This window comes from Erinaceus europaeus, chromosome 16, assembly GCF_950295315.1.
Source record: "Erinaceus europaeus chromosome 16, mEriEur2.1, whole genome shotgun sequence".
NCBI classification, from domain to species: domain Eukaryota; kingdom Metazoa; phylum Chordata; class Mammalia; order Eulipotyphla; family Erinaceidae; genus Erinaceus; species Erinaceus europaeus.
The window spans coordinates 43,335,477-43,347,813 of NC_080177.1; the positions used below are offsets into that span (position 1 = coordinate 43,335,477).

The following is a 12,337-nucleotide window of genomic DNA, read 5'->3' on the forward strand; positions in this document are numbered from 1 at the left end:
TAAATGAGGATGAAATAGCTCCTGCTCTTGGCAAACTAAAACTTAGTTTAGATAATTGTATCTGGTATAGATTAAACAGTATTTAAATGTTAACTATGCTTTATTTTTATCTTCTTATAATATTTTATACATAAATTTTTATAAAGCTGGAATTATTGTTACAAATATGGTAAATATCTTCTTAGCATTGGTTTCTTTGTTTTCTATTTTCCCCTGGAGTCCTGGCTAAGCATGATCTTTTAGTTTTTTTCTTCTCCTGCTTCCTGCTTTACAAACCTAGATCTGGAGCACAACCTTCAGCCTTTTTGTTTTTTCCCTAAGAATAGGATATCTTTTATCCTTGGGAGCTGCCACCTTACCACAATATCAGAGTCTAACAATAGAATTCTATGCCATCCCAACTTTGTCAAGAAGCTCCCGAGGATGCCTCCTGTTGGCTGTGTTTGGGATTAGCCTCATCCCCAGAATCAGAGAAAACTTGTCCTTCAACACCTTGAGCCACACCTGACCTCCTTGACCAGTGAGACACATTATAAGTTCTTTTAGCTTTAAGATCACCAAAAAGAACAATGGCTAGACATAAGATCACATCTATTTGTGTTTCTCCATTACCTTCTTAGGTCATTCATCTTGAATCAAGTCATATAAAATTAATGATATTTAACCATTTTGTCAGTTTTATATGGTTCAAAATAGCATATTTTTACTGATTGGCTTTCATATGATTGTATTCAAGCCAGTGTGGTGAAGCCTTCTTATAGTTCACCAAATCTGCAGTGAGACCAGATGGGGTCAGCAAAACCTCTTGCCAGAAGACAAAGCTTGTTAATTCCCCTGGGTTGAATGTTATTTCTGTCTCTTAGACTTCAAAAACTCATTTGTTTATTACAATCTAAATTGATTTAGTCAAGAAGATGTGGTATCCATGATGAAGCTTGGCAGCAGTGATGCTGGAACCACTTAGTTCTTTTAATGCAAGTTTGTTTTACTTTCCAGTCTTGACATATAATGTTGCCAACAAGGAAACCTGTGAGCACAACCATGGACAGTGCTCCCACCATGCCTTCTGCACTGACTATGCAACAGGTTTTTGCTGCCACTGTCAATCCAGGTTTCATGGAAATGGGAAGCACTGTCTGCCAGAAGGTGAGTGGAGCTGCTCTGTATATAGTTATGCCGCTTTTTTCCAGCTGCCACTGTGAGCTTTGCTTATGGTCCTTGTTTCCCACTGTTTAAATCAAAGCACTAACAACTTGCAGGTGTTCAGTAAATGTTTGCAGAAGGAAGACATTTGACCTGGTTTCCCAGTTTGAGGAATAACCAAAAATGTTTTCCTCCCTTTTTGCCAGCTCATTGGAGTCCATGTAGATAATAGAGAGGATGTGTGAGAGATGGATGACAGGTAGGTCTGTTTGGTAGATGACTAATTGCTTAGGAAATTGTGCAGCTACTACTGGGAATGTATATTAGTTCAATCCTTGTTGAAAATAGTCTGGAGATTTCTCAGAACACTAAAAGTGGACCTACCCTATAGTCCAGCAATTTTTTCCTAGGGTTATACCCAAAGGAAACAAATATCCATCCAAAGATATCTATGCATACCTATGTTTATAACAGCACCATTTAAATAGCCCAAAATTGGAAGCAACCCAGATGGCCAGTGACAGATGTATAGCTAAGAAAATATGATGACATAATCTCCTTTGGCTCATCTTAGATAGAATTTGAAGACATATTAAGTCAAACAAGTCAAAATGAGAAGGACAAATGATCTCACTTATAGGTAGAACTTAAGAAATAAGGACAGACAGGTAAATCACAAAGGGATACATGGACAGGGTGCTGTGTATTGCATGGAAAATTGAGAAATAATTGTGAAAAGGAATAGCAAAATACTGAGTTTTGGGAATTCTCTGTAGCATTACCTTCTATCCCCAGCCTGGATGATGGTCACAATTGACTAGGTTTGCTGTCTTCTAGGGGAACCTCATCGAGTCAATGGGAAAGTGAGTGGTCACCTCCACGTGGGCCACATGCCTGTACACTTCTCAGATGTGGACCTGCACGCTTACATTGTGAGCAATGATGGCCGAGCTTACACATCTATCAGCCACATCCCACAACTGGCTGCCCTGGCCCTTCTCCCTCTCACACCAATTGGAGGTCTGTTTGGCTGGCTTTTTGCTTTAGAAATACCAGGCTGGAAGAATGGCTTCAAATTCACTGGTGAGTGGAGGTTCTGAGAGGCAGAACTATTATTTTGGTGCCATTGCTCACTGGGACAGAGCCTTGGGTATTTATTCAGTGAAAGTAGACTCACTTGTTGCAGTGTTCCAGGACCACAGGTATGTGGTTTTCTATCTGGAGGTAGTTGAGACAGATTTGGTCTTTCAGGATTGTTTCTAAAATACAGTTGTTTCTGTTAAATGTTTTCTTAGCTGTTCTGGAAACAGAATTTCGTTTGGAGCACTTGTATTCTCATCCCAATTTGTTGAAGCCTGTTCACTAGGTTGATTAATTATTACATGCAAGTTGTCAAGTAAGGTTGCAAAAATAGTAATGATAAGTCAACCTGGAGATGACTAACTTCAGGGAGAAGAGAATAGCTTTTCTTCTCCCGCCACATTTCTCAACTCTGTTAACAGATCATTGCTGCTTAGACTTTCTACACACAAATCACCTGATGTCTGTGTAAAATTGCAGATTCTGTTTCTGCTATTTCCAGCCAGTTCCTAGAAGTTGCTGATGCTGGTGTAAGGATTATCTTCAGTAGCAAAGGTGTAGAGGATACTGTTTAACTGAGAACCTCACCACTTGAAAAAGTATTTCCTTGAGGATCTAACTCTACTGCAGATAAAAGTTCTGAGAAAAGTTCTTAACCCACCTCCAGGTGTAGAACCAAATAGTTGTTTGCAGGTTCTAGCTTTTAATCATGATTTAGTTAACATTGTGGGGAAAATTACTTGTTGTCTAGTTATGTTTGTATTTTAGATAAGCAATGGATAATTTATTATAAGCCTGTCCCAAATATTGCACAGTACATACTAAAATATAGATTTATCTGAAATGCAAATTTAATTGTGTCTTAGTCTTGATTTTACCAAGCCTGGCAACTTGAAAAAGAGAAAAGTTAGGGATCTATGAAGTAGCTCACTTTGATAGTGTACTGATCTGCCATATGTATGACCCAGGTTCAAGTCCTACCTCCACCGCATTAAAGGAAACTTTAGTCCTTTGATTTCTTTCACTTTCTCTTTGCTTCTCTATCTATGGGGGTGGGGGGAGGGAGGGAGAGAGAGAGAGAGAGAGAGATATTGGGTCTGGGTGATGGCACACATGCACAAAGACCAACTTTGAGCACTGGGGGGGTGCTTTATGAGTGGTGGAGCAGTGCTGTAGGTGTCTCTCTGTCTCTTGCTCCATCTTTTTCTGTCAGAAATAAAAAAAAAAAAAAGGAAAAAGAATGGCTACCAGGAACAGTGGACTTATCTGTCATTGCAGGCACCAAACCCCCAAAAGTGAAAGTTCAAGGTTGTTTCCAGTAATTTATTTTTCACAGAAAATAAACTTCAACAAATAGAAGCAGTGTGATGATAAGGATAAAACCATACTCTTTAAGACAAAAAATTGAATTTTTTAACAGCTGATGGTTTTTAGTTTTGAATGTCAGCTTAACCTCCTTAGGTACCATTTTCAACACTGGTCAAAATTGGAAGGATGAGGCATGGGAGAATTATTACTGGGAGATACGAGACCTCTTCTCATCCCTGTGCTGGTTTTTTTTTTCTCTTTTCCAGGTGCTAACTTTATCCATGACATGGAAGTTACATTCTACCCAGGACAGGAGACAGTTAGAATCATTCAAACTGCTGAGGGTCTTGACTCTGAGAACTATCTGAGCACTAGGGTCAACATCCAAGGTCGGGTACCCTACATTTCACCAGATTTCACCATTCAAATCTCTCCCTACAAGGAGATTTACCACTATTCAGACTCAGGTATGTGTTACTAGTCTTCACATCTGTAAAGTGGGGGTAGTACTGATATCACAAAGTGCCAATGCAGATAAAATGAGTGACTCCAAAGAATGCCCTTAGAACTAGGTGCGGCACACACAATGAGTTAAAAATCTATTTTATTATTCTTATTACCAAACATAGAGTGTGAGTGAGAAGAGTACAGCTGCCACACATGAGAATGTTGGTTTCCTTACCCAGTACTTTCAAATAACAATGTAAGCAATATTAGCCTTACATGGAGGGTAGATAAGGATGGTGTAGCAGTCTTTGTAGCCATACTGCTTTCAGTGCCAGGGGAAAAAATCATGCCTGTTTAGTTTATATGTACCCTGTTAAACTGTGTTCAAATCATAGAAAGAAGTGCTACAGTGTTGTGAAACCTGTGCTGAAATTGGTATCAGAAGACATATCCTGAATGTTATAAATAGGTGGGGAAAAAACTACTTGTCTGAGAGCCTCTTTGCTCATCTTTAGGAAAAGTATAATAACCTTTTCTGTCTACTTTACATGGTTAATATATATAAAATATGCTGTATTCTATAAAATTCCACCTGAGGGCAACTCAGTCCTGGTTGCTGTCCTGAAGCACAAAAGTTTGGGTTGGGTTTTGCAATCCTTTTCGTCCACTGCTGCTCCTTCAGGGTGAAAGCTAGAAGCTAGGTAGAAAATGGAATGAAGAAAATGGGCAGTGGAGAGCTGACCTCTGAGTTAGGATAGCTGTGGACTTACATTCAACTCAGGCCAAGAGAAATGACTCTGCACTTCCATCCCCTGGGAATTTTCAGATACTTTAAGTGCAAGTTTTGGGAGGCCATCACTTCTGTGCAATGTGGATGATGCATTGGCTAAATAAAACTTGGCATATTGAGCTAGAAAAAGTTGAGCTCTTGTTCCAGCTCTTCCACATGCCAGCTTCATATTTTAGACCACTTTGTGACTTCTATAAGGCTTTGTGCATGTAATCACTGGGCCCATCTCTCAAGCTGTAGTGAAGGACAAACAAAACAGTGCATAAAGCTGTTCAGTGAGACTGATACATAGTAGCATTTGTTCTTTGCAAATAATAGAAAAAAATCATTAGACTTCTTCCCTCTCAACGCTTTATTTTATTTTATTTATTTTGCTCAGTTTCCTGAGATTATTTTACATGTTTTTCCATATAGATCCAGCAGCAACCCAAAGGAATATATTCCAGAAATTAGACAAGCCCATCTCACAGGAAACTCTCTGTTAGTAGTATTTTTAAAATTTACCAGTTTGGCTGAATAATGTGTCTGTTTTTGCAGCTGTGACTTCCACGAGTACCCGATACTACTCTCTCAGATATAGCGCCATCAACCAAACTCAGTCCTACCGCATCCATCAGAACATCACTTTCCAGGCATGCAAGCATGCTCCCAAACACCACAGCATCCATTCCACCCAGATGCTGAATGTGGACCCTGTCTTTGCCATGTACACTAATGATGATAAATTGCTTAGATTTGCTATGACCAATCAAATTGGCCCGGTTGAAGGTACAGTGCCCTTTTTCTTTGTTGTCAAGCTAAAACTTAACATCTAACCTTCATTCTTTTTGAGTAGCTTCAGCATGATTCACAGGGGTTAACAAAGGGTTCCTGAGTGTTAGATGCTGGGTATAAGGATTAATAAAGCAGCATCCTGTCCTTGATGTGGTGGCAGAAGCAGAAATAATGTTTTTAGAAGATGTACCAGCCAAAAATAGAGTATAGTCACTTGAGGTTGGCCTTGTATAACAACACCTGATTTTATGTGCTGAACACACACCTGTTAATAAGGTTGAGCCATTTGGGAGGTAGAATAATGCTAAAAATCATTTGTTAGTCACTGTGATAAGTACAGCTGCATGACTCTGATCCTATGGCTCAGGGAAGAGGTCCCCACAAGTGACTTTTTAACTGAAAGTTAAATAATGAAGACTGGAGAGAGAGAGAGCACTAGAGAGGCTGGGTGGTGGTGTTCCTGGCTGAGTGCACATATTAACAGTGTACAAGTACCTGGGTTCAAGCCCTGAGTCCCCACCTGCAGGGGGAAAGCTTTGCAACTGGTGAAGCAGTGGTGCAGGTATCTCTCTGTCTCTCTCCCTTTCTGTCTCCCCCTTTCAGTTTTTGGATGTCTTTATCTAATAAGCAAAAAATAAATAAAATAAAGCATTTTTATTAAAAGAAGAGATTTCCCTAGGTAGGGTGAGTGTGCAGCCCATGCTTGAGCTCCAGTACTGTGGGGGAATAATCAGGGTGGCAAATCCTTATCCTGTCATAAGGATAGACAAAAAGATCAATGAAGTCAAAGTGAGAATTCAGAACTAAGCATACAGTCAAGGGATTTTCTTTTTCCTTGGCAAATGGGCTATATCAAAGAGGAGAAAAACTTTAAACAAATGGTCCTCATCTGGATATCCATGTGCAAAAGAATGAAGTTAGGTCTCTCTACCTCATGCCATACAAAAATGAATTCAGAATGGGTCAAAGACCTTAATATAAGAACTAAAAGGGGGTTGGGTGGTAGCCCAGCAGGTTAACCACACATGGTGCAAAGCGCAAGGACCATGTAAGGATCACAGTTTGAGGCCGGCTCCACCTGCAGGGGAGTCACTTCACAGGCGGTGAAGTAGGTCTGCAGATGTCTCTATTTCTCTCCCCCTCTCTGTCTTCCCCTCCTCTCTCCATTTCTCTTTGTCCTATCCACAACAAATGACATCAACAATAACAATTATAACCACAACAAGGGCAACAAAAGGGGGAAAATGGCCTCCAGGAGTAGTGGATTCATGGTGCAGGCACTGAGCCCCAGCAATAACCTTGGAGGCAAAAAAAAAAAAAAAAAAAGAAAGAAAAGAAAGAAAATTTTAAAATACATAGAGATATGCTTTGGAGAGCTTGAATTTGGCAATGACTTCTTATATGTGGTCCTAAAAATACAAGGAACACAAGGAAAAAATAAATTGGCTGTCATCAAAATTTAAAACTTTTGTGTTTTAGAAGAATACAGTCCAAAGAATGAGAGGCAGTATTATATTTAGCAAGAGGCTAGTGCCTAGAGAAAACTCTTATAAATCAATAATAAAAGGCCATTCCAATTAACAGATAGGCAATAAATTTGGATAAATGTTTACCCAGAGAGAAAATTCAAATATTCAGAGAGCACATTTAAAAAAAGGTGACTACTTGTGCTTTATCTCTGTATCTCTGGAGTGGAAGGCTTCTTTAGTCTCCTGAGACTATATACAAGTATCACTTCAGAAATATGGTAACAAGGGGAAAGGACTAGACTCTTCTCTTTTTTTTTTTTAAGATTTTATTTATTTATTAGTGCGAAAGATAGGAGGAGAGAGAGAAAGAACCAGACATCACTCTGGTGCATGTGCTGCCGGGGATTGAACTCAGGACCTCATGCTTGAGAGTCTAATGCTTTAACCACAGTGCCACCTCCCGGACCACAACTAGACTCTTCTTTAAGATGAAGAAATAACTTAAAATGATAACTCTGAGTTGATTGGTTTGGTTTGATTTTGGAAATTCAAGGGACACAGCTGTTGTCAGGAAATGGCAGTGAATTCTGTCATTAAAGTGTCAGTTGATTTGTGAGAATTGCATATGTGTCAGAAGAGTGTTACTGCAGATTTCTCAAGGGGAAATTTAGACAAAGTTGACTAGGGAAAACATCCTTCACTGTTGGGTGTCCAGTTTAGCTATTCTCTGAGTATAGCTTGTGATCTGGTAAAACAGCAATGAGCAGAGGAACTTTCCAGATTAAGGAGCCCCGTTTAGATTCTGAAATTATTTAGGAAAGAGCTTTGTTTATTTCTCTTCTTTTTTAAAAAAATTATTTATAAGATAAAAGATATTGACAAGACCATAGGATAAAAGGGGTCCACATAATACTTACTACCAGAGTTCTGTATCCCTCCCCTCCCTTGAAAGCTTTCCTATTCTTTATCCCTCTGGGAGCATGGACCATGCAGAAGGTGGGAGTTCTGCCTTCTGTAATTGCTTCTCCACTGAACATGGGTGTTGGCAGGTCGATCCATACTCCCAGTCTGTTTCTCTCTTTCCCTAGTGGGGCAGGGCTCCGGCGAGGTGGGGTTCCAGGATACATTGGTGAGGTTGTTTGCCCAGAAAAGTCAGGTTGGTGTCATGGTAGCATCTGCAACTTGGTGGCTGAAAATTAAGATATAAAGAAGAACAAATTATTTAATAACTTAAATAATTATTTAATAATCAGGAACGTAGAGTCAAGAATATAGCAGACGAAATTTAGGGTCTCTGAGAGAGACACCAAAGGAAGTAACAGCTGGCTAGAAAACGTCAGCAAACTGGCAAGTACCAAGTTGCTAATTTGTCTTTAGAACTTTATGATATCTTCTTTCCACTCAAGTCTAATAATGATGATGATGATGGATGGTTTATCGAGCACTGTTCTACATACCTTTCATGAATTAACTCATTTAATCTTCACAACAAGCCTTACTCATGGGGATAGGGTTATTTTTGAGCCCCATTTCTACAGATACTTAGCTATAGACATGAAGTTATTTGTTAAAAAGTGGTGAGCTCAGGTGGTGCAAAGTGCAAGAATGGGAGTAAGAATTCAGGTTCAAGCCCCCAGCTCCCTACCTGCAGGGGAGTCGCTTCACAGGTGGTGAAGCAGGTCTGCAGGTGTCTATCTTTCTCTCCCCCTCTGTCTTCCCCTCCTCTCTCGATTTTTCTCTGTCCTATCCAACAACAATGGCAACAATAATAACTATAACAATAAAACAACAAGGGCAACAAAAGGGAATAAATAAATATTTTTTAAAAAGTGGTGAGTCAAGATTCAAATCTGACAGTCTCAGCTACAGAGACCATTCTTAATTATTTTTTAAGACAGGGTCTCGTGCATATGTGATTTTACCACTTTTTTCACTCAGATTTAGAAAGAGACAGGGAGAGATTGCATAGCACATCCCAGATTCTCCAGTGGCGTGGAACTCCCCCCATATGCTACTGGGATTTGAACTTGAACTGCACACATGGTAAAGCCATTCCCAGTGAGCCCCAGAGCTCATTCTTCACCCATCCCAGTATTGCTTCTCACAGAACTCTGCTGGACTTGGGACTGCCTTATAAGTTAGATTGAATTTTCAAAGTTGTGTGTTTTTCACCTTTTGAACCCCCCTTCATCCACCCACTCCAAAAAAAAAAAAAATTGTAATACTGTTTCTTCTGCCCAAAAAAGAAAAAGGGGGAGGTGGAGGGAGCAAAAAAAAAAAAAAAAGAAAAAAAAATCTTCCTGTATATAGCAGTATTATAAGTTTTTTTCAGAGGGAGTGATTATCTGGCTGGAATGCATGTGAACCAGCACAGCTGCCCACACCTGATGTGGAAGCTCCAGGCTTCCCAGGGTGGGAAGGTGGTTCTGTCTTCCCAGTGAGTAATTGGGATACAGGCTCAGGCCCAGGCCCAGGCCTGGGCTTTGCCCTCCTCTAAACAACCAGCCCCCAAATCCTCCCCAAGTATTTGAGCTTCAAGTGTTTTATTTATTTATTTGTTTGTTTGTTTATTCTTTTTCTGGTGGGGTCCCAGAACAGGGATGCTTCCGGTCCTTATTCCTTATTTCCACTTCTGTGCTCCTTTGCCAAGTTGAGGAGATTTAGGGCTGAAGGCCACCCAGTGAAGCTGAACAGCCTGTTTCTTTAAGAAAAAAACACTCTTCCCCTCTGTTGATTAATTGAGTAAATTAGTTCCAGATCCTCTGTCAGAGTCAAGCAGTCAGAGGGTGAGGGTGAAACAGGGTCTGAAGGCACTGCTGTTCTTTACTTACTGGAATATAAGAAAACATAATGTTATAGAAAATGCATAGCCAAATAGTTTTAGACCTGTATCTTGAAAAGTGTTTTTGTAATTCAGATTTGGTGAACAGGGCTCTTGGCTTAATGCTCTGCCATCACTATCATGAAACTTAAATTTTTGAACAAGGGCTCCATGTTTTCATTTTGCACTAAGCTCTGCAAATTATATGGCCCTTTTAAAATCAGTATTAAATATGAACATTTTCTTCTCAATTTCAGGTAGATTAGTGTATCCTCTTTCAGTTTGCAAATCAACCTTTGCATTTTTAACTCTTACTACCCATGTATATTCACTATTCTTTGCTGAAATGTACCATGATGAAATTTAGGTGCCTGAAAGTGTGAACAAAAAGGCTAAACATTCATATTTATAAACCTGAACATTTTGAAACATACTTTGTATTGATAATGCAGGTATTTTGTGCAGATTTTCTCATAAAATAAAGAAATCATCAGGTTCTTATCCTACACCAGGTGTTTGGTGAGGATTTGCTGCTGTTGCTCTTTTTTTTTAATCTTTATTTATTTATTATTGGATAGAAACAGAGAAATTGAGAAGAGAGGGAGAGGTAGAGAGAAAGAGAGCGAGACCTGCATCCAGTTTCACTACTCAAGAAGCTTTCTCCCTACTGGTGGGGACCAGTGGCTTCAGCCCTGGTCCTTGCACACTGTAATGTGTGTACTTAACCAGGTGCACCACCACCTAGCCTCCAGTGCTGTTGCTCTTAATGGCAACATGTTGAGGACTGACTCTGGGACTTGGTCAGTATTAACAGATTAAACCAGCAATCACAGCCCTGGCACTTTGCCTCCATGCTAGCTGCTAAGGAGCTGGAGAGATTTGGGGAGTTAGACTTATGCTGATATTTGAGTTCACTGGCTTTTTAAAAATCACCTCTCTAGAGTCCTACCCCAACTAGAGAAATATAGAAACAGGCAGGGGGTATGGGTTGACCTGCCAATGTCTATATTCAACAGAGAGGCAATTACAGAAGCCAGACCTTCCATCTTCTGCACCTCGTAAAGAATTTTCATTCATATTCCTGGGGCAAGGGGAGAGTAATATTAGGGGGAGATGACAGAGGGCTCTGAACTCTAGTTATATCAGGACCCAGAGAGAGAAAAAGAAAAAATGAAGGACACTCAGAAGTGGTAATGGATGTAGGTGTGATTTGGAAAGAAAGAGAAGGCAGAAGGAAATGGGCAAATAGTTATAAATACAGATATAGAAATAATAGTCAATGCATTATCTGTGACCTTGGGAGAACTACTGCAGTTTTCACTAGAGTAGATGGAACACAAAACTCTGGTGGTAGGAATGGTCTGGAATTATACCTCTGTCATCTCATAATTTTGTAAATCAATATTAAATCATTAATAAAATTTTAAAAGACTAGTAACATAGCAGGTAACTAGTAAATGTCCTATTGAATGAAAAAATACTGGGATCATTATTGTTCCTTTCTTTTTGGCAAAGATTCTGTTACTCTAGTTTTATCTTCCGTTCATCGAAGTGAACGGAAGATAAACCTCTTTGTTTTCAGGCTACAACTGGGAATCAGTACTAATTGGATATTCTATTATGGGGACACAATGGTGTTTCTTGTAAAGTAGATGATAATTGCTCACCAGAAAGCAAGGTTTCACAGTAGGAGTAAGAGTCACTTTGGGCAAGTGACTACAGAGTAGGGCTACAGAGGAGGAGTCACTTTGGGCAAGGCTCTCCTACAAGAGGGTATGTCATGATAAGAGGGTGCCATTGTGAAATTTAAAGTTATGAAGTAGATAATCCATCTTGATTTTGGATATGGCTATTTTTGTAAGGCTACCCTCTAGCAAGTATATGGTCAGTTACAAGGAGTTTTCAATCTCCTTTCTTCTGTGCCATTGTCTTTCCAACAGCTAAGGGACATTTCTTATTTCCTCTCTATCCATGCAGAAAACTCAGAGTCCATCACAGTAAATCCTTGCTATGATGGGAGTCACACTTGTGATAAAGCAGCTCGATGCCGTCCAGGGTCGGGTGTAGACTACACCTGTGAGTGTCCAACTGGGTACCAGGGAGATGGATGGAGTTGCATTGGTAAGAGTCATTCATTATGTAATTATTTCATAAAATTCTTCTTTTTCCCATAGAGATCTCTAACACTGTTTATAGAAGACAATACTTACAACTTCACTGATTGAAGAATTTTAATCTTAAAATTTATTCAAATTATTATAATAATTCTGATAGAGCATTCTAGTTAGGTTCAGAAGATCATTGGTAGTGGGGGGTATTTTGAACTCAAACTGTAAAAATAAAGTATCAAGTTCTTGACATTTTGAGCTATTAAATTTTGTAATTTTAAACTTTTTTTTAAAACCAAGTTACTTTACTATGGAAATGTTAGTTTAAAAACTGTTTTCATGGGCAGGGATAGATAGCATAATGGTTATGCAAAGAGAGGCTTCAAAGTCCCAGGTT

At 39.4% G+C, this 12,337-nt stretch overlaps 1 protein-coding gene across 2 annotated transcripts in view; it reads left to right on the forward strand.

Annotated features, from left to right (window-relative positions):
• The window catches only part of NID2 (nidogen 2), an 80,230-nt gene that overhangs the window by 31,194 nt on the left and 36,699 nt on the right, over window positions 1–12,337 (forward strand). For both annotated transcript variants that reach the window (XM_060174969.1, XM_060174968.1), the window contains exons 5-9: window positions 997–1,146; window positions 1,981–2,226; window positions 3,798–3,998; window positions 5,306–5,536; window positions 11,810–11,953. In XM_060174969.1, coding sequence (XP_060030952.1) covers window positions 997–1,146; window positions 1,981–2,226; window positions 3,798–3,998; window positions 5,306–5,536; window positions 11,810–11,953 — 972 coding nt within the window. The remainder of the gene's footprint in view (window positions 1–996; window positions 1,147–1,980; window positions 2,227–3,797; window positions 3,999–5,305; window positions 5,537–11,809; window positions 11,954–12,337) is intronic.